Consider the following 22,357-nt stretch of genomic DNA (forward strand, 5'->3'; position numbering starts at 1 on the left):
TAATTTTTATTATATTTACATATATTCATTTTGTTTACCATCAAACTAAATATGGTAAATAAAAGGCTACAATGAAACATTGATATGAATTACCATCTTCGAGTAAGTAAATGAATTCCGTCTATTTGAATTAGCCAAGAAATCCTCTTAATCAATCCCATATAATTGTAAACTTTACGTATACATGTATTTCCCACCATATACATCATAACAAGATAAAATAGTGCTTAAAAAGGTTTTAGAACTTTTTTTTTGTCAAGTATATATTTTTTTTTTTCTCAAGATAAATGTATGAAGAAATGGGGTGGAAGCAAGTACTAAAAGTGAATTTGCATTCAAATACAACAGCAAACAGAAAAAAAGTGCACTCATATACGAAAATAACTACCTACATGAATTTAGGAAGTTTTAGCAACCGATATAAACAAAAGAATTAAAATCTGGGAGAATGGCAAATTACAGATACAAGATAACATTTTGATGAGTAGTACACAAGGATGAAAATGGATGGTGGAAAAAGAAACATCAGGAGCTTCATCTCTTAGAAACACTTCACCATGACCCTGGTTTAAGATGTAATTTGTAAAATCTATGAGAAAGGCACAAACAGAAAACATTTTTTTAAATTTTTATTGGAATATAAGCCAACCAGAATATCAATCCCCTTAAAACAAGTTCAACTGGAAACTTCCATTGGCTAGCTGCACTCAAAGCCACTACTAGGAAAAAAACATTCTAAAATAACTTTCTTTTTACAGCAATATTCACAATGATGTGAGCATTGCATGTTGAGAAGTCTTTAATAGATGCAATGTGCTTGGTGCGATGTCCGGAGCAGAAATTTTGTCCAGATCATTCAGATCTCAAGACTTACATGTAGCAGCGAGTGACAAAATCACGCATTCACACAGATAGCAAAAACTGAAAATAAAAATTAAAAATCAAAAACATGAAGATGGCACCTAAAACAATGAATATACAAATTAAAATGAAACTCTTCTTTTTTTAAATATAGTTAGTAAAGTTTGATATAAATGAATGTTCTTTTAAAAGAATTTTTTTTCCCTTCAAATTATCCTTGAATTAAAATCCCACATCTCAATAATGATAGGCAATATGTTAAAAAATCTGAATAAAATGTTCCAGAGAAATCAATTTTTTTTTTTGGTGGAGTGTATGAAATGTGATTGCATCAATCAAATCAACAATTGCATAAGAACATCAGTCCTTCAGATGTTTGCATCTAACAAGAGAAAATTTGTTCCAAACTGGAGATTATACATCTAATACGCTGAAGTGATTAGTCCATGAAAATCAAATACTACTGAATAAGTCGCGAATACCATGTAACATGCCTTATCATAGTTGTCATCAAGTTTCTTGCCTTGACAACCTTACACTCGGGTAACATATATGTGTGTATAAGCTGCCACAGATACAATGTACCAGTGTAATATCCAATTTCACCATTGCACAGTATAAAATATGAATATGCATGAAAGCGGAAGGAGAACATGTGACAGAAAATTAAACCATACACAAAGTCCAAACAAGGTATCCAAGTAAATGGTAAATTAACAGACAGATCATGATCTACAGTAGAAATAGAAACAAGGAATTAATTTATATCAATATCACATTACTCATAATTATATCATACGTATATCAATGTCTAGTCTCTTTTTTATTTATAGTCCTACAAACTTATTTTTTTTTTGCTTGCAAATTCATTTTTGTTCTTTTTTTTCTATTGTTTTAACTACACATGCTTTTCAATAGTGCATAAAAGACAACTCACTTTTATTTTTAATGCAATTAAATTCTTTGAACAAACAACATGTGATAAATTTTTTCTTGAAAAATATATTCCCCATACATGATAAAGAATTTAAAATGTTCAACGGATGAGAAAAAAACCCACAACTATACTATAATAGTAATACTCAAGTCAAAAAGATATTGTAATATCATCAAAAGAAATCACAGTAAAATCACCACCAGAAAAAGCATTATTTACAGAAAAAATACAAGTCTTGTTATAGGAAGATGTAAAAAGTTCAAAATACTTCTGTAAGAATTCAATATATAATCATGCAAGGCAAATGTTCATACATCACTCCATTGTGTTTTTTTTTTCATATTTTTTTTCTCTCTCCCTATTTGGATAAAATACTGTCAAATATTTCGCAACTACATGTATACTAACAAGCCAATGCAGGAATTCAAACATCAACATACTTTTCTAAAAGAATAATTACATAATTTAGTCATTCTGCAGTATATACACTATGCACATTACATTTCAAATCATCTTTTTCTCTTTTTTTTCCCTTCTTTTCTTCTTTTTTTCCCTTCTTTTCATTCCCCTCAAACCATTAAAGATCTTGCATCATTTAAAACACTATAACTAAATGGACAAACTGTCCTGCTTTCAAAAAAAGTCTATTCCTTTATATTTGCACCCTTATTTAACAGGAACAAAATAAAACAAAGGGCTTGTTGCACTAGTATCAACTTCATTTTTAACGTCCCCAATAGAAATTTCGATCGTATTTATTTAACAATCTTTAGTATAAGCAGGAACACATATGGATAAATGTTATAAGAAAAAAAATCCAAACAAACCTCCCTTTACATTTTTTTTTTCCCCATATGATTCTTCTCAGAAGCCTTGCCAATAAAAAACACGTTTTAAAACAATTTTTGAAAAGCACATCTGCTTTTAACGGTTATCACTGTTTTCATTAAAAAAAAAGTTATTTCAACATTTTATCTTCCCTTGTTTACCTTGAAGGAAAAAAAGAAGAAAACAAACTCCTGGAGCCAGCATTTTTATTGATATTATAAACATAAAATACATAGCATTCTATATTCCTGACCATAACAAACTCTATATGGCATAATACTTTGTGAAGGTGAATATAGCTTGTAATTTAAAAATAAAAATAAATATGCTTTCTTGCAGTTTCATTAAGAAAAACATATATTTTAGACATTATTGTATGCTGTCCTCAAATAAAACATAGAATCTAGCTCCCAAACCCAATTAAAATTTATAATTATTCATAAATCTATGAATCTAATCAATACCTTAAAAAAAATGTAATTGCTTGATATTTATGATCTATTCATCTTGCACATTTTGCAAAAAAAAAGGACCCTCAAACCAAGTACTTTCCGTGTCAACACATAAGATATGCCTCATGAATACACACCACTAACTAATAAAAGCTTGAGCAAGAAACTGCCATAAAAATTGCAAATACCATGAAAATGAAATGAGTGTTTTATATGAGAACTCAAATAGTTTGTAAAGCTAGAAACTACAAAAAATATTGTAATAAAATTGATCAAGGGAATGTTTATAACTTGATAGAACTTTTCAAGACGGTTATGTGATGGCTAATCTAATTCCACACAGTGGACATAAACAAGTACATCTTGGTGGCATTTTAACTAAAATTGTCCTATTATAATATCTCTTTTTATATGCGTATAAATTCCTAAGTATTTACATTCACACCGAAAGAAGTCTTCAATCTAACCAAGACCTAAAATAAGAGAAAGGGTAAATAAAATGATGCCTCCGACACCACCTTTATTGGCGGTATAAAAGAGAGGGACTTTTTTTTCTTCATTTTACTCCTGTTTTTTCCTTCCAAACATGATATATTTTAAGCATGAGATAAAATCTTATATACTGCTATCAGTATCATGAAAGGGCTCATAAACAAATTTAGAAAATGAGAAACAGTATGATTATTATTGCCTTAGAGAAATAATATTTAAATTTCTGAAATCATATTATTAATGACCTTGATGAATGTTCTGGAGGACTAATCACAGCATCTCTTGGTAGCTCTTTTCAACAACAAAAATTCTTATTGCTGACATATAGCTTTTAAATATATATCAAAATTACTGCTTTCGGATTTCATCCCATTTTAATAATTTTAAGTTCTCATTGTATTCCTAGAATTGCTTAATAACAGGAAAATAACATCTGACAGCAACACATTCTGTGCTGGAAAAAATCTTTTACTTACATACCTTCTCAGTAGTTTCATTAACAAAACAAAAAAACAAAAAAAAAATTCTCTTTAACTAAAGTCTGCTACAGAATTCCTGTGGCTTAACGAGCCATTTCCCATCTTAGTATAATTTGGACTGCAGCCATGCACTATAACAATGAATTACATAACTGCCGAGTAGATATAAACAAGCAAAACTAATGTAAACTTAACAAGAATTGCAGCATAATAAGGGTCCAAGTACATAATATATATTGACAGGACGATGCCCAGGACGAAACGAATATATTTACTTATATTTATGCTTTGTAAGTACTTTTTTGTTCTCTTCTGGTAGGTTGTCACTAAACTAGTGAGGGGGGTTTGGAGTTACCATCTAACATAATCTAGGCTAAGTCAACCTGAGAATTTGATCAAATCACTAAAGAAAGGGAATTGAGTGAATTTCTGGAGTCTGCTTTAATAATGGTTATTCACATTTACCACTGTGCACTGTGGCAGTTTACCGCAGGGGTTTTATTCTTCACATTTTTGTATCTCATAACACTTTAAAGTGAGTACACGCAGGACCAGTGTTACAGTTCCTTTTTTCATCCCCACCTAAAATTCAAGTGTAACACAAAAAACTGCCGGGGTAAACCACCACGGTTCAGCGGAGCATATACGAACAAGCCTGAAGTGGCCATGTCCTATGAGAATTACTGAGCCTTGAATCCATTTTTCTTAAACCCTGGTACGAAATCAAACTCACGCGGATAGATCAGAGATTTATCTGAAAAACCACCGAACACAAACATTTATTGCTGTTGGAAAACTAGATTTATAATACAACTTCAAATATAACATCTTACCATTTTTTTCCTTGTCAAATCAGAAAAGTTTCTGAAGCGAGTACATGATATACTTTGACTCCAATATGGGGCACTATAAGGGTATGATCTACCTTTGGCAAAAGTTCATTTTCAAGCGTTCCAAGGATTCATTAGAATGAGCAGGGTACTCATTCCATCATAATGGTTTTGCTTGTAATAATCAGATAGGATCTAAGCTACCTACACAGCTATGTAAGGAGGGTCAAAGAACTCACAGGGAAATATCTATCCGATTGGCATGTCTAACTAATCTCTCTACGTCTCTGTGATAGCTACACACAGAGACAGAAACATGGACGCTACAAGCTAGTCGCAAGCTAATGAGCAGAAGGGCTAATGCAGAGAATCAGGGCATTGTTCACGAATCCATCATAAATACACCGATATCCCATTGAAACACTATTAAAACACACATTTAAATGGGATATCGGGAAACTTGTACTTTCAACGGTTTCGTCAGACTCTACCCAGGTTTCATCGTGGGTAAGATCTGTGCTGTATTGCTATGCATGGGGAGTCTTCTTTTTAGCACATAACCACACTATGCCCACTAAGATACATTATTGGTGATGTCTACACAAACTGAAGTGAATGACTATGAGCGATTCAGGCAACTTCTGAAATCGAGGTGAGGAGAACATCGGTTGCCTTCAAGCTATGATGATGGTAGCCTTCTGCTTCATGGTGATGCCTTACTACTCGGTGTAGCCATGTATTAATTTCATGGCAGCATAAGACTCTCTGGCCAGCAAACATGCAAGGACCCATCAGCGCCAAATTGTCTTCATATTCGGTGGCGTAGAAACTGAATTTCTCTGATTGACCCCAGAATATCCACTTTTCACTTTGTATCACAATGGAGTTCTTACCACTTAGAAATAACTTGTCTTCATGAGAAGTCCAGAGTTGAAGACGGCAAGTATGTAACCAGTCCTGGTATTGAACCGTGAAGCTCAAACTTCATGCCAACTAGATGACTCCACTTAGTATCTGTTCCTGTTCACAAACATACCATAGATATTGCTAACAAGATCAGTTTTGATGATTTGGAACACTGCATGCTCACTGGCTTATTAAATCACCAACGGCAATACCGACACCAAATCCCTCAATGGCTACATTGCTGTCCAGACGATTGATTCCATGGCGGGTACCACTGCGGTGTGACAGTGTGCTAGTACCAAATGAAGCGAATGAATTGCGTGATATTATTCATTCCTCCGATCCCCCGACAGCACCTGAACCCCCGACGGCACCCTGGGCCTCCAGAGTGCTCTGTTGTTGATCCGATGTGGATTGTTGCCTGCTGCGGCTTGGTCTGGACTTCTTGGCGTCCCCAGACGGCCCACCAGACTTCTTGTTCTCACTGATAGAGGGCTGCCAAAGACAAGACAAGACAAGACGCGTTCACGTATCAATTCAAATATGTCACATCAAACAATTTGAAAAGTTTACTGTTCGTCTGTAACCATCTTTTTTTTCTAGCTACAGAACTCTTGCTCGAACATTTACAGATCCAGCCCAGTTTGACAATATACTAATCTAAAATGACACTCCACATTAACCTAAATTGTCTACCTAAATACTGTTGGCAACCTATACATCCGGCTCACATGGTGCATGGGCCAATTACAAATATCGCACGATATGAACATTTTTCTTCAATTTGAAATGAGAATCTAGAGGGGTGGGGGGGGGGGCTGGCAAAAATGTATTATTTGACAATATGAGCAATTATCCAGGTTGTCCAGCTGAGTCAGACAGAAAATTGAAATAAAAGATCTGAGGGCGTTTCGAAAACTTGGTATTATAAGCTACTGACATCCTTGCTTCTAATTGGTTATCAAAAGATTTGTCACTGATTTTTGTCATTAGTCATTGAAAAAAGGCTTTGTGAAACAGGTGCCAGACGTACCTCCACTCGGAAGTCCTCTAGTCCCCTGTACTTCTTGAGTGCTTCATCCAACTCGGGCAAGGTGGTCAGTTCTCTCAATCGGGAGTACTTCAGATAGGCCCAGAACTTCTCCAGGCCGTACAGTTGTCCTGTAGAGAAAGGGATGCATGACACAATAAAGTAATAACCATGCGAATCATACTTTGTCCATTACAGGTTCCACCTCTTCTCTTTTCAAGAAATTTTCCACAATTTTCTCTCACCATTTACTGGCATTGCTCTCACAATGGACATACAAAAAATAGGTCACAATCTACAGAATTTACATTTTTTGATAATTCATTATTGAGGGAAAAATATTATCTAAAGATCATAATTGAGAGACCAATGGTGAGAGCAACCAGTAACATGAACAGCCTGCCATAGTTAAGTCCAACTTAAAGTCGATCTTAATCTTTGTGAAACACCCACCAGCATGGTAACAGGTTAAAACCTACCTGACTCAAAGTCCCTTAACGTCTCCAGCTGGAAGTCCTGGTAGATGTCTGGTCTAAACTTGACCTCCAGACCGTAGCTGAAGTACCTGAAGAGGCACTCCAGGCCGTAGCGGTAGCCCTGCTTGGCGTCCTCCACGGCAAGGTTCTTGAACTCGTCGTACATCTTCTTGTTGAAGTTGGTACGGAGGAAGAAGGACCAGAAACGGAAGAGGGTGTTCATCTCCTGCGACTTGCCAACGCCAAGCTTCTTGCGGTCTAAAGAGGAGTAGGGAAATAATCAATCAAGACTTTTAGGAACATTTTTTAAATTTTTGATTGTGTACTGCCCTGCAACTGAATCCCAACTTTAAAAACTTCTTGTCTTCTGAAGAGGGACAAAGAAAAGCTTAATCACTATTCAAAGAGATGAAAGTGAGAACCTGTACACATTTTATGAGAAATCATGTATGCACTGAATTAAAATAACAAATAGGAATTTCAAAAGTAGAGCAGTTATATTTCACAGTTTTTCAGGCCTTGTCATCCAATCTATAAAATGTTGGTTATACCAAGACACCCAAGACAAAAATTATTTACAAAATATTTTTACATTAACAATATGACTGAGACTTCTTTATCACAATGACAAGATACAGTCAAACCTGTCTACAAAGACCACTTATCTACAACAATCACTTTTTGTGTTTCCCTTGGGCGGTCGCTATAGACAGGTTTGACCGTCTTATTAAACGATTGTGGTTAGGAAGCACAAGACTAGAGCCAAGAAGATTGAAATGTCTGGGCAAAAGTGAGCATACCTTTGAGACACTTTTGATGGAACTTGTGGTAGGCATGCTGAGTAAAGTTGTTATCCTTGAGAAGCTCGTGGGAAGGATGCTCAAACTTAGGGAAGCTCTGTGGAGTACCGTAGCTGGTGCTGATTGGTGCACCCTCAGATGGTGAACTGAAAAGGCATAAAAATGGAAAATATAAATTCAGCATCGATCAATAATATATATATATATATATAAAACAATGCAGACTGAAGTTGAAACTAGAAACAGGTGTTTGTATAATCCAATGATAATTGAGTTTTACCAAAGCAATCTGATCAAGAATGCTCATAGTAACTGAAGACTCAAGGAAAGATGGTACAAACATGATACTTGAACAGCTCTTGTAGGCATCCAAATTTCTCCTAACATTTTCTTTCTTCGGGGGCATTTTAATTTTTGTAGAGAACCCTTGGTCAGACAGTGAATGAATGACTGACACACCTGGGCCCTGTCTTACAAAGAATTACGATCTATGAAAATCAATCGCAAGTGTGCAGTCTCCTATCTTTTATGTACATGGTTGCGATTGATATTGTAAGACAGGGCCCAGAACTAAATGACATCATCAGTGGTTAAGACTTCGTAAGGTGATTAACATTTGCACTGACAATAGTCACTCCAGGTTTTATTTAATCAAAGAGCAAAGTTTAAGCTTGGGTCATGATTGGGTCTTAGCTACGGTTTTGGGTTAAAGTTTGGTCTAAGTTGAAGTTAGGAGTTGGTCATCTGGTAACTATAGGATCAAGATCAAGATCTTACCTGGTGGATGTATGTCTTGACCTAGCTATATGTTCTCTTGAATCCAGCACCCAACCAACGTGGCTCTCTATAGGTGGGTCCTCACTGTGCTTGGTCTTGCGTTTCCTTGGAGTCTGTTGTTGCAAAGAAAATCAGTACAAAATAGAGTGGATTGCAAAAGAATAGGTGCCCATTAATGTGGAACAGCATCAAAATGTGATCGCTAGACTGGAAATGAAAATAGTTTTATGAGATTCTCATTTATAAAGAAATGTTGACTAGCAATTAAAGCATTTGGTAGTATTATGAAACCATGTTTAGATTCAGGCAGCAAAAATTTAAACAAGGGAAACGCTCTCGGCAGTCTCGCCTGCATAACGCAATTCAATATGATAAACCAGAACGTCAATGACGTAGCGCTCATCCACATCTCGCAACAACAAATATCATAAATTTTAAGTGGTACACTATTGAACTGGTCAAAAAAAAAAAATTTGATGCCCTGGAAGGGACATAATTTCATTTCATTTGCATAAAGTACCATAAATAATCAATGGAGCAAAATCTCACAATTCTGTGTAGAAGTTTAGTGTTCCAAATTTAGCTCTACCAGATAAAGGCAAACCAAATCAAAATCGGTCAAGAAATGAGGGAAAAGAAGCAATTTTTGTTATTTTTGGAATAAATTTGCATAAGTTACCATAATTAATTAATGGAGAACAATTTCAAAATTCTGTGTAGAAGTTTAGTGTACCAAAGTTAGCTCTACGATATAAAGCAAACCAAATCAAAATCAGTCGAGAAATGAAGGAGAAGAAGCCTTTTTTGTGATTTCGAAAAAATTTGCATAAATTAGCATAGATAATGAATGTCACGATTCTGTGTAAGAATTTTAAATCCCCCTCCTAGCCCTATCATATGAAACAATCAGAATCAAAATCGGTTGAAAAATAACGAAGAAGAAGCATTTTGAAAATCTTGATGTTGATGCCACAACAAAGTCTAAGTTTGTTGACCTTAAATGACCTTTGACCTTACCTTAGTGACCTGAAATTCTACTCACATGATTGGGGAGACTTGATGACCCTATAGTCCAAGTTTCATTGACTAAGAACTTATACTTTCAAAATTATATCAAAAATTCAAAAACTTAACCTTAGGTTAAGTTTTCGATGATGATGCTACAACATAGTCCAAGTCTGTTGACCTGAAATGACCTTTGACCTTGACTTTGTGATCTGAAATTCTACTCACATGATTGGGAATACTTGATTACCCTATAGTCAAAGTTTCATTGACTAAGAAATTATACTTTAAAAATTATATCAAAAATTCAAAAACTTAACCTTAGGTTAAGTTTTTGATGTTGACGCCGCCGCCACCGCCGCCGCCGCCGCCGTCACCGGAAAAGCGGCGCCTATGTCTCGCTTTTTGCTACGCAGGCGAGACAAAAATTATATTTGAAGATGACTAAAGATGTGTACTCATCAGTGCCTGAGTATGCACGTTAACACATAATTATTTGATGCCTTATTCATTTTTCTCATTACTTAGCAATGACACATTTTCCCTAAATATCATTTGAAGATGCTTTCATGTATACACACATATATATAGTGTAAATAATTGTGTTGGATTCTGAATTTGTTATCATTACGATAACTAAACATTCTGTTTATACTGGTCAGTAATCTCACCTTGTTATCGATGGGTTTGGTCTCCTTCATGACCGGGTAGAACCTAGGTGACATCTGAGCCTTACCCCTAGGGGTGCGTGGTGTCCTCATGGCCTCACGCAGGTGGGGGCCTTCTGGGACCGCTGTGGGTAGTGACCTCGCTACCATCGATGAATCGGCCTTCACTGAACGCACTGGGGGTTAAGATAAAAACAGACAATTCATTCATAACCATATATCTCATCTGTAGGGAGATGTGAGTTGGTCTAGCGGCATGTTCACTTGGTCAGCTCTCTGTAATCGCCTACAAACTAGCTCAGACGACCCCGGTTCGAAACTGAGTCACTTCTTTTGGATGGTGACGTTAAAGGTCAGTCCCCAGATGTAAAAAATCATATCTGATTGATACACGTCTGTAAAAACCCAATTACACACACAAACATGCATGCACATAAGTAATATAAAAATACATCATGATATACCATTCTGCTCCTTCAATTTGAAATGATACCTTACTAAAACACAAATCTGGTTGAGGCACTTGGGACATACATGGATAAGAACTGAATTATGCAGCGAATGGAAATATCTTCTGCAAACTGAGTCACTTAACACAGTAGTAAAGCGTGACAAGGTTATTAATATGACCACACGTTCTTTAACCCATAGCCTGCCATGAGGCTGCACGCACGCTACCTATTGAGTGCCATGTGCGGGCAAGGGCGCATTCATAGTAGCAGTTATTGTTCATGCTCATTGGGCTGTGCTGTGTGTTTTGCACTCGCCATTCATAGAACCATCGCGTTAATCAGATTATCTCCAAAACAACCTGGCACAGTGGGGATTAGCCCTGTGGCACGATAAGAGTTAACGTCAAAGATGAATTAATTGTTTATACAAAGTACGGTACAGTCAAACCTGTCTATAGCGACCACCCAAGGGAAACACAAAAAGTGGCCTTTGTGGACAGGTGGTCTTTGTAGACAGGTTCCTTTATTACATGATTCAATGAGAATCCATTTTCAAGGGAAACAACAAATGTGGCCTTTGTAGACAGGTGGTCTTTGTAGACAGGTGGTCATTAAAGCAGGTTTGACTGTATAGGAAGATCATTGCCCATGTGCTATTACTGGATAAGGATGAATTTCAAGAAAGTAGCTAACTTGAAACCCACAGGCTAATAAGAAACCAATAATTTTGATGGCACTTCAAAGTTCGACATTTACATCGTACATGTTCCAGGAGAATGACAACCTGAACTCCCATCTAGACAAATCAACTAGGATCAACCACACCCACCTGCGCTCTTCTGGATGGGGATGCCCCCTTCCTCTCCGTCTTGGGCAGAGGTACCTTCCTCCGGGATGCCCTCTGGGGGCGGGGCAGGGGGTATCACCTGCCTGGTGTGGGGCTTCTCTGGTGTCAGGCAGGAGAACTCTTCATTGGTGATGGTCTGGATTTTGCTGAAAGCCGTATGGGGGGCACCGGCCGCTGCCATCAGTGCCAAGTCATACTGTGCACAAGATTAAAGAGAAGGTTGAGTAATGGAAATGGCTTTTTTTTTCTTCTTCTTTTTTTTTCTTCTTCACAGAATCAATTTCCATACAGACATTCAAGACAAAGAAACAATCTCTGCTATTCAAATTTAAGAGAGGAGCTTATTGCCTCTTGAGAACTACAATGGCATTAATGCAAGTGATATAACATACAGCTAATGCTCTTCTGGCCCTCAACAGATGGTATGCAAGGAAAGATGAAAAGATTAAGTTGGCAGGAATGACTAATAGAATACTTAGTCCCATATGTGTGCTTTTGTGTTTGAGATTTGTTTAGTGTATGTGACTAAATACAGAGCCATAACAGACAGGTAGCCAGAAGAAGGGCATTACACAGAAGTTGCCCCTTTCCTGCATGCCTATCAACTCTCCACAGCAATTTTCTATGCTCTTAAATCAAGGTGTTCACCCCAAAAAATTTAACGTTTAAAGTAATGGTTTGAAGGCCTAAAAATAAGATTCATTCTTTCCAAGACATGTATATTAGCATCTAGCTATGCTTCTGAATCTACACAGACAAGAGTAATTTCTCCTACCTTGAGCATTTCTTCGTCGTCATCCCATAGATCCATCTCATAGTAGTAGAGTCCATCGTTGATGACCTTGGCCAGGTTAGCGGTCATCTTGGAGCGGGAGACGTGGTACCCAGTCCTGTCCCCTCCAGGATGCTTCTTCAGACAGGGAGGAGTCTGGGTCACGATGATGATCTTGTTGAGGTCATTGTCGGAGATCTCGTAGTCCTCGTCATCGTCATCAGACCTGCGATGATACAATGTCAATCATTTCATTTCTACAGATCCTGTCTGGGCAATTTCACAAATTTGACATTTGCACCTTGCATTATTTCACTCTAGAATATATGTATACATCGAGGGTTCTAAGTGACACAAAGACTTATCCATATTTTGCCAAAAATGAGAATTAGATATCAAAATGTTCGGAAAATGTGGGCTTTCCAGGAAACACAAAGACTTAACTCCACCAAACACCCAATCTTGTCATCAGTGACAAATGACAAATTTTGTTACAAGCTAGTGTAATCCCTGCTTCTGATTGGTTATCAGCAGATTTGTCACTGAATTTTGTCACTTGTCATTGAAAAAAGGCTTTGTGAAACACCCCCTACAGGAATGAGAGAATGCAGATATCAATGGGTTAAAGGTAAGCTGTAATAAATTGGATCCTCACCATTCCGAGAAAGTGTTTTTCCTGCCAGTGATCTCAGTGAGCTCCTCATCAAACTGGAAGTCTAGCTCCTCCGCGGCTCCTTCAAAACGTTCCTGCTGAGATTCTGTTTGAGGCGATGATGCGACCTTCTGCAATACAAGATGGGAGTTAAGATGTGGCAATTAGATGGGATAATACCTTGCACTCCTAGTGAAACAGTAACAAAATTAATTATTGAATGCGGGAGGCGCGATAGCTCAGTTGGTAGAACAGTGGTCTCGTAATCCGGTGACCCGGGTTTGAAACCAAGTCGATGCGCTAGTGCCCTTTTGTAAGGCATTAATCCTCATTACCAGGTCCCCTGGAGAGGACCTAAAGCCATCAGCCGTCTGGCTGCTAACTAACAAGCATTTATGCTTTCTTAGCAGTCAGGTAAAATAACCAACCACCATTTGAATTTGAAGTCATATGCTCATCAAGAACATAGTTATGATTTATTTTACTTGTCACTGAGTGGAAATACACTTGAACTGAACTGAATTGAATTGAACTAAACTAAACTAAACTAAACTAAACTAAACTGAACTGAACTGAACTGAACTGAACTGAACTGAACTGAACTGAACTGAACTGAACTGAAGCACCAATGATCATACCTTATCCTTTGGAGTTGGGGCTTTATGCCTTCTCTTCACCTCTGTCCAGTTTCCTGGTTCTTTCTCTGGTAGGCTGGTGGACAGTCCTGGAGTCATGGGTACCCTCATGCTGGACATCCCTTGACCGGTGGCCTCCCTCTCGGAGCTCCTCTCACTGGACTGAATGTTCTCCACAGGTGTAGGGGACACGGGTGCAGATTCTGAAATTTACATTCATGGGATAGAGGGAGACTTTGATTAGCAAAGGTGTCAACAAATTTTAAATGGATAATCAGAAACACCTAAGTAACCCAGTTTAATTTAATCTCTCTAGACATGACTAAATATTTACACTATGCAGATCATGAAATTGCAATTGTTGGATTGAACTATGTTTTGCATATAAATGGTGTCAAGAAACATGAAGTGATAATCAGAATTTCATAAAAATCTCAGCAAATGGGATTTGTTCACTCTAGAAGTGAATGCTTTATTGAATAAAATATTAAAGGAACATGATATCGATGAAGTTTTTTTTTAAAAGGCAGAACAATGATTTCTAGTAGTAGGACATGTCTAATTGTGACTTTATCCAACTCTTCACACCATCCTAAGACTGTCTTCGAGAGTAGAATGATGCAACGATATCACACTTTTAAGAATGACAATGGGAAACATGGCATATGAATGCGTAAGTATTAATAATGATAATGATCATTAGAAAACTTAATAATGATAATGATAATTAGAAAACTTAGCAAATTATACCCACCTGTGTCGTTATTGTATGAGGTGTAAGGGTAAGGTTTGCCAGGGATGAATTCGGGGCTGTCGTAGGAGAGCTCAATCTTGGTGGGTGTGCCAGGGTCGTTGATGACCCACTGTGTAGGGGTGAGCTTGCAGCGTACCTTTGACTTGTCCGATGATAGCTCCACCTCGGTGCTGTCATTCAGGGCCTAGGTTGGGAGAGATATCAGTACAAATTTATGTATGTCAAATTTATATAGGAAACATATATATCAATAATAATAATATTCCGCCTTTATAAAGCGCCAAATTCAGCGATCCAACAATGTGTCTAAGCGCTTTACAAATATATTATTACCCCGGTCATCCGATTCAGGCTTCCCCACACACAATGTATGCACATTCTCCACTCCCTGGGGAGCATTCTGGCCAGTCGCTATTTTACAAGCACACACTTGCTCATCTAACCACATTAGCTTTCGCATCCTACCGGGTACCCATTTAACACCTGGGTGGAGAGTGGCAAATGTAGATGAACGTCTTGCAAAAGGACATTAGTGCTGCATATACTTTGCAAACAAATGTTGCCTCTTGTTTAGGAGCACACCACAAAAAAAATGTGTGTGTGGGGGAGGGGGGGAAGCAAGTGATGTACTTGATGTAAAACAGCAAGGTTCTCGCCTAACTTCTCATTTGAAGTTGGGATGCCACGTTCACCTTTTGCTGATTATGTACAGTGAGTGGGTTGCACACTGTATGTATGAACTCATACAAAGATCTAATATTTTCAGAGGATTTTTAGCTGTCAGCCAAAGAGAGATCTGTTTGGTTGCCCTACAGCATGACTGGTGGTCAATGGCACCTGTGTAATCCCTCATTCGCGAAAGTCATGAAAATTACAAATGTATAATTGTCTACAATAAAAGATCAATGAAGATTTCTGCGGCATAAAAAAAGGAAATCCTGTGGACTAATTTTTGCAACAATTCTCATCCTAGTTACATGTACATCTCCTTTTCTAGACACGTAAACGTCATCAGTTGGCAAAAAACATACCGTGGTGATGACGCCAACATCACTAGTCAGAGCCTTGACTCGATGGAAACTGGCGATGAGACTGAGAGGGAGGTAGCCCTCGGTATCCATCTGAACAGTGAGAAAAAGATGGAGATATGGAATTAATAAAGGAGTATGCATGTATGTATGTCTTTAATAGAGCAACAAGTCAGAGCATGAACTTCATACTCATACTTCATACAGTTAACCTGCTTTAGTGACCACCTGTCTACAAAGACCGCATTTTTTTGTTTGAATCATACATTGAATCATCATCATACATTAAATAATGTACTAAAGGAACATGTACATAAAGACCACCTGCCTATAAAGATCACTTTTCTTGTCTCCCTTGTGTGGTCTTTATAGACAGGTTTTATTGTAGCAATACCTTATTCATGTGAATGCTTTTAAATGCATCTCCTGAAGGACAATAACCTACTGGTAGTAACTACCCACCCCAATCTGGTAATATACTAACCACACATAAATGCTCCATACTATTATGGCTTTTTGAAATTTACCACGGTTAACCACCGCTTTACCACCAGTTGTTTTAACCAAACTTTAGTATACTGCACTTCACATTTTTATATCTAAATAATTATGACATTTGCTGGGCACAGCTGCTTTTTTTTACTCCACTTGCCATTCACTTAGTACACATGGTTTATCACAGCATGTGAAAGCCTTTAGGTGTTTTCTTTTAATAATAATAATACAGACATTTATAATGAGCAACATATCCACCCAGAGGGTGCTCAAGGCACTTACAATGAGCTACATAATGTCTGTTTTTTTAGAACAGAAGGATCCCCTGAAGTATTTCCTTATGGATTAGTTATTCAAATTTGGGCATGATGTTTGAATCGAAAATTGAATCTCAGACTGACCTAAAGCAAAGGAGTGCCACAAGGACTAATCAAACCTGCTTAATTTTTTTTAAATATACTAAATTTTCAATCCTCTTTTCTTTTCTCTCTCTCTCTCTCTCTTCAAAATAGCAAGTTCACATTACCTTTTTCCTCAGGAATAAATCCTTCACAAGATTATCTACGCTGAAGTAGTATTCACTGTAAAATAAAACACAGAAAGGAAAAAATGTGATTAAGAACAAGAGACGTTCATTTTTTCTAAATATAATTTTAAACAGGTTAAGATTCACAAATTGAACAGTGCCTTTTATGATGTCGACATGTATTTTGTTTTATTTTGTGTCCAAAAATAAGGAAAAGTGGGAGCATTACAAAAATTGCTTTTCTTTTTGAACGTGTTTTCTGTAATTATGAAGGAACGCAGTTAAGCTAGAAGACACATGAAAATCTATATCTCTTCAATTATTAATTTCATAGCCATGAATACAATTCAACGATCTGATAGATAAATGAACAATTTAGAGTGTTCCTCAATGACATGAATGTACAAGACTCCATAACTTACATTTGCTTTTTGACATAGTCTTTGAGAGTGCCTTCATCCAGGGAGAATGATGGAGATGTCGAGGCGGCGCTAGGGGTAAACACCGGTGTGGAGCCATCGTAGAATACAGGATTGTTGTACTGAGGTGTCACAAACTGTGGAGTTTCAAAGTCTGCGTCCCCTCCCGCACCAGGAGTGCCGGTGCCCGCGGGGACTCCATTGCCGGTGCCGGTGTCAGCTCCTGCGGCTTCAGCGCTGCCCAGGTCATAGTACTGTGGCACAAATTCTTGGAATAATTCAGAATCTGGAGATGCTGGGAATTGAAGGAAAAGAAAAGATGTTGCTTCACGCTGAATACCAGAATTTCTAGTTTACCTGGTAACAATGGCTTAAATAACATAATAATAATTTAAATAATTTATAATAAAGTAAAATTACTAGAATGATTTATATGGATGATCATATACAAGCATTGCATCTCCTTTTATCTCAGTCTTTAAGATAAAGTTGAGTTCTGGTCATGCGAATGCATTGTGAAAGAAACGTTGTGGAATTGATCAGGAAAGGTTGATCATCTAGCATATAAGTATTGGTGTGTACTGCAAAGTTCTGAAATATTCAAAATGATAAGAAACTTGGCCCACTCTTGGTTGAGTAACAAGCACTGTACACAGAAAGATGTATATGGGACTACACAAACATGTGGCATTAAAATCTGACCCGATTTTTTATGTTACTTGCCATATTACGCTCACAAATTATTTTTCACCTCTTTCCAGAACTCAACCTTCTCTCTAAAACAGACATGAATAATTTCAAAAACTTGTGAAAAAACCCTTTCACAACGATAAATTCCTCTCTTCAAATTGTTTTGCCTTCACAGATGCAGTATAGAAGACTTTCAAAGTCTGTTGATTCATCCAATGAGCCTAAAAGTGTCACATGTTTTTCTTCATAATAAGGCCTCAATAAAAAGGCCAACAAATCCTAGAACACAGATAGAGCCTTTACTCGGACAATAACCTTGAAAGTGGCATACTTGAGTATATCAAACAAAACATGTTAATCAATAAGTCCCAGTATAAAAAAGCCAATTGCATGCATGAACTCACTTTGTTCATTGTTATTTGTTACTGGGACATCCACGTTGTTGCCCTGCCAGTAGCCACCGGAGTACCCACCACGCCCTCGTCCTCCTCTTCCGCCCCTACCTCTACCCCTGCCTCTGCCCCGGTAGCTGCGCTGGTTCTGCCAACTCCGGCTGTCGGCGCTGGATGCACTCGGGCTGCGACTCCTCTCGTCCTTGGGAGGTGCAAAGCCAGCGGCTGTCAGGAAAATCAAAGGAAGAGAGAAGTTTTTTTTGAGAAATTGAAATGCTGTACAAGGTAGAATCACAAGGTACTGTAAATCTCTGTGTATAAGACGCACCCCTATTTTGGGGGCAGGGGAAAACAAAAAAAAGGTGCGTCTTATACACGGAGATTTACGGTAGTATACAGAGTTTTGATATTCATAGCTTCTGTGGTCAGTGAATTCATAGTCCTCTTTAACACATCTAGAAATAACATTTTGGTACATTCTCAACACTCTTCATCACAATTCTAAAACTTATTTGATCACCATATACATGGCTCTCAACAACCAAGATGAAAATAAAGATCCACGGAATTCAATCTCAGCTAAAAGTGAGAATGCCATGTGAATAAGAAAACAGGAGAATAAAGCAATACTTGCACTACCGTATATCGACATACATCGTCCTTATCCTATGGAGTAACGTCCAGAGAATCTTTGGGTACATTCTATTCCGTTATCTGCAAATTTGACACTATTGAGAATTGCTTGTAATGGGCTCATAAACAAAACAAAAGATTAGTATTTCGTGATCAATGATAATTTCCATCCTTTTAACGGCTAGATGAAATGGTATTACCCTTACCCTTTGTCAACGTTTCTCTGCTGTTCCTACCATCTCCACGAGGACGCTCCGGCCTCTTAGCTGGCTCAGAACCGGTGCTGCGTGGCACATCACGCCAGTTCATCTCACGTTCGCTGTCTCGCGCCGGCCGGCTATCCCTCACTCTCCCGCCTCCTGAGGCGTTGCGTCCCCGGTCTCGATCCCGGTCTCGGCCTCCCTTGTTTCGAGGCTCTGGGTCCAGCGGAAGGGGGATCCACTTTTGTTTCTTGTCTGCTTTGTATAGAAAAACAATGCAGTTTGTGAGTAGCAATAATCACATTTCCAAACAAAACTACACAGGAACTGGTTTCTAATGCACATAGGCACCCAAATTCTTACTCTACACCTCCAAACTTCTGAAGTTGTAAAAGGAGGCTAATGCAAACTGAATCTTTACGGGCAATTAAGATGTAAAATCCAGATCCCCAAAGATATAAAAAAGCGGGTGTGGATCCCTACATAAACCATCATACAACTTTGAATTTAGAGATATTCCTCAGATGGATAAATAAATCTTATATAAGCGTTACAAACCATTCTATACAAAAATATAGAATGATATATTATTAGAGCTTATAATGGCTTTATAGGCCGATCTTCAAAGGCCTGAGTTCCCAAAATAGCCTATTTTTATTCCCACTGTGGGAAATACACTAAAGCTAAATTGCAGTCAGGACGTAATAGAAGACTATTTCAACCTTTTGCCTAGGATTTTAGCTCAAGTTATCATCCAATAGCAACAGACCAAAGGTTATATGTGGTCACCTTTCAAGGCTGCACATACCGTTTCATTTCAAATAAAATTGAGGGCTCATACTAGACACTGACGCATGATAATAATAATAATACTCAGTTTATACATAGCACCTATTACAATCACTAAGCGCTTCCAAACTTGGAGATTATTACACTGGCTTTAGCTGTGCTGCCATTCCGGCGCTCTAGCATTTCAAAGAATTAATTCCTGCCGAGTGAAAGAAAAAATTCTTGTCTTTTGTCACCAACTACATTCACATCAATCTATACCTTTACCACGATTTTTCTTGTTTCCTTTCTGTCCATCACCCTTTCCATCCTCCGTCTGCTTGTCCTTCTCTGAGGATGACGCTGTCGACCGGTGGGCCTTGACTCTGGGAGATGTTACCTCCTTGGTGACCACCTTGGTGACCTCCGGAGCAGCTGCAGGTGTTGCAGGAACTGCAGGAGCTGCTGGTGGAGGAGCTTGGTCCTCTGTGGCAGGCTTAGGTGACCTAGGCGAGGTAGCAGTAGCAGGTGCTGTAGGGATGGTAGCGGAAGTGTTGGGCGTAGGGGCAGCCTCTACCTGCTCGGCCACCAGTGGGGGCGTGGTTGAGGTGGCAGGAGGGGTCTTGGATCCGGAAGGGATGGTTTCCTTCTTGCGTCTGGGAGATTGGGGGTCCTATCGATACCAGAAAAAGGAGCATAAGATGAGCAGTTATATATCGATGGTATACAAAAGAAAATTACTTTCCAACTGAAATTGAACCCTTTTATGACCTCTATATAGAATATTAAACACATCATAAGTTCTATGACACATTTCCAAGCCAAAGTGAAAATGACAAAATTCTGCACACATCTGCACATATTTTCGAAAGGCTTGAAAGAAATATTTAGATGTCTGTAGACTACTACCATAATTATATGTTTTGTGAATAATTTCGTTTACTCTGTCGATGTGGCAAACACAAACAACAAATTGAATATAGTCTGCTACATTTTCCCCCCTACATGTACATTGTAAGTGAATTTATGTATTGATTACTCTTTACCTTTATTCTCCCCATAGCACTCAAAGTTGATTTTTTTTTTTTTTTTTTTTTTTTTAACAAGTAAAATAATACCTTTCACACGAAAAGATTGAGAATGACATGGACATACAGGAAATAACAGGGCAACTTTAGAATACCCCATCATAAAAACTGATCAAACATGTGTAGGTTAACCAACACTACACCAATGAAGCTTCATAGATGACTGCTCTCAATCAAAGAGAAGACATTGATATCACAAAAGCATCCTTTTTGCTGGTACCCAATACCACTACATCCATCAATCAGAGTCCGCTCAATGGTAGAAAGGTCTTGGTGCGGTTAAAAGTAATTTGCATTTGGTTTAGCATTTCATTTGTAAGATAAATTGCTTCCTTATTATACCAGGACATTATACCAGGAAGAACGGATTGAAGATTTCCTACATAGTATTTTATACAAAAATATTATACTTGCAAGGATACGTTCACTTTCATGGACCGTTATGTCTCATGCAAAAATTATGTTCTTGCTCAGGGGATCCGTTTTTTTTATTGAATGATGTGATAATTTGAATTTCCTTAGGGGGAAAATATTTGTTTGATTTCTTCATCTTCCAAGGATTTTTAAGTGCTTTCCTGAACTAGATCACAACTCGCTCTTATTTTTTTAAAATTTTTTAATTATTTTACCTAGCTGTATCCTTTCTTGCTAATTAATCACTTCTGTAACTTGAAAATGAGTGAAAGTGGAAGAGAAAGATAAGCAAAATGAGTCAACTTACGGATCCATCTTTTTTTGCAGCACCTAGAGAAGGCCAGCTGTTCAAGTCATTGAAGTCACTCGCCTGCAACAAAAGACAAACACAAATAATCACTTGTGCATTTTATGTCACGCATAACATTCCATATCAAGAGTTAAAACTGGACTCCAGAAGCTAATATGCTCTGCAAAGCCTCATATGTGTTCAGAAAGTTCAAAACTCCAGAAGCTAAGATGCTCTGCACATTTTGGATGATGACATCAAAGTGGGCGGTTTTTCATTAAAATTAGTTTTGAATATCACCTTTAGGTCTCTTTAATATTGGAAAGGTTATTGAGGAAGTACTTGTAATAGAGAAATGAAGCAAAAGATGACAATCATAACATATGGTCTTGAATCTGCTGGTTATAACAATCCAGTCTATATTTGCATCATAACCCAGAACAAAGACGGATATCATCTTCAGCTGAAGTGAGGTATTACATTACTTCCTACTATAAATATATCCGTTTTTATGCAAATGAGAAAGAAAAAAAATCTTGAACACATTAAAGGATTAAAGCAAGTACAAGTAAATATTAGATGCAGTCTAAAACAGAAAAGGCGGTTTTTATTTTAAATATTGACAGTCATTTCAGAGTGGGAGAAACGAAATGAAAGCATGTATCTCGTTTCTTTCAAGTGAATATGCGCAGGTTTTGGTTCATACTACCAAATCAGCCATTTTCTGCATTTTTTACATGACCCTCTGTCCAATGATGGTCA

General features: G+C 37.6%; 2 protein-coding genes across 5 annotated transcripts in view; both read right to left on the reverse strand.

Moving 5' to 3' along the window:
- Positions 1 to 20,211, reverse strand: LOC575659 (la-related protein 1B). Of its 4 annotated transcripts, none has more exons than XM_030980430.1 (17): positions 20,093 to 20,211; positions 19,043 to 19,291; positions 18,216 to 18,428; positions 17,125 to 17,416; positions 16,703 to 16,757; positions 15,685 to 15,774; positions 14,654 to 14,837; positions 13,903 to 14,102; positions 13,268 to 13,395; positions 12,616 to 12,838; positions 11,823 to 12,036; positions 10,545 to 10,717; positions 8,869 to 8,981; positions 8,092 to 8,237; positions 7,295 to 7,549; positions 6,819 to 6,946; positions 1 to 6,280 (listed from the first exon to the last, which is right to left on the reverse strand). In XM_030980430.1, the coding sequence occupies exons 2-17, from the start codon at positions 19,143 to 19,145 to the stop codon at positions 6,116 to 6,118; spliced, it is 2,682 nt and encodes an 893-aa protein (XP_030836290.1). In that variant the 5' UTR covers positions 19,146 to 19,291; positions 20,093 to 20,211; the 3' UTR covers positions 1 to 6,115. The 4 variants fall into 4 exon arrangements, with proteins under 4 accessions (XP_030836290.1, XP_030836287.1, XP_030836288.1 ...); XM_030980427.1 differs by having other exon boundaries at positions 19,043 to 19,294; XM_030980428.1 differs by having other exon boundaries at positions 20,087 to 20,211.
- LOC105442302 (proteoglycan 4-like) overlaps positions 20,076 to 22,357 on the reverse strand; it is a 16,828-nt gene continuing 14,546 nt past the window's right edge. Inside the window, exons 4-5 of the mRNA XM_030981244.1 lie at positions 21,614 to 21,676; positions 20,076 to 20,477 (exon numbers count right to left, since the gene is read on the reverse strand). Of these exons, the coding sequence (XP_030837104.1) occupies positions 20,076 to 20,477; positions 21,614 to 21,676 (465 nt within the window). The remainder of the gene's footprint in view (positions 20,478 to 21,613; positions 21,677 to 22,357) is intronic.

This window comes from Strongylocentrotus purpuratus, unplaced genomic scaffold (assembly GCF_000002235.5).
Source record: "Strongylocentrotus purpuratus isolate Spur 01 unplaced genomic scaffold, Spur_5.0 spur5_scaffold_11, whole genome shotgun sequence".
Lineage (NCBI taxonomy): Eukaryota > Metazoa > Echinodermata > Echinoidea > Camarodonta > Strongylocentrotidae > Strongylocentrotus > Strongylocentrotus purpuratus.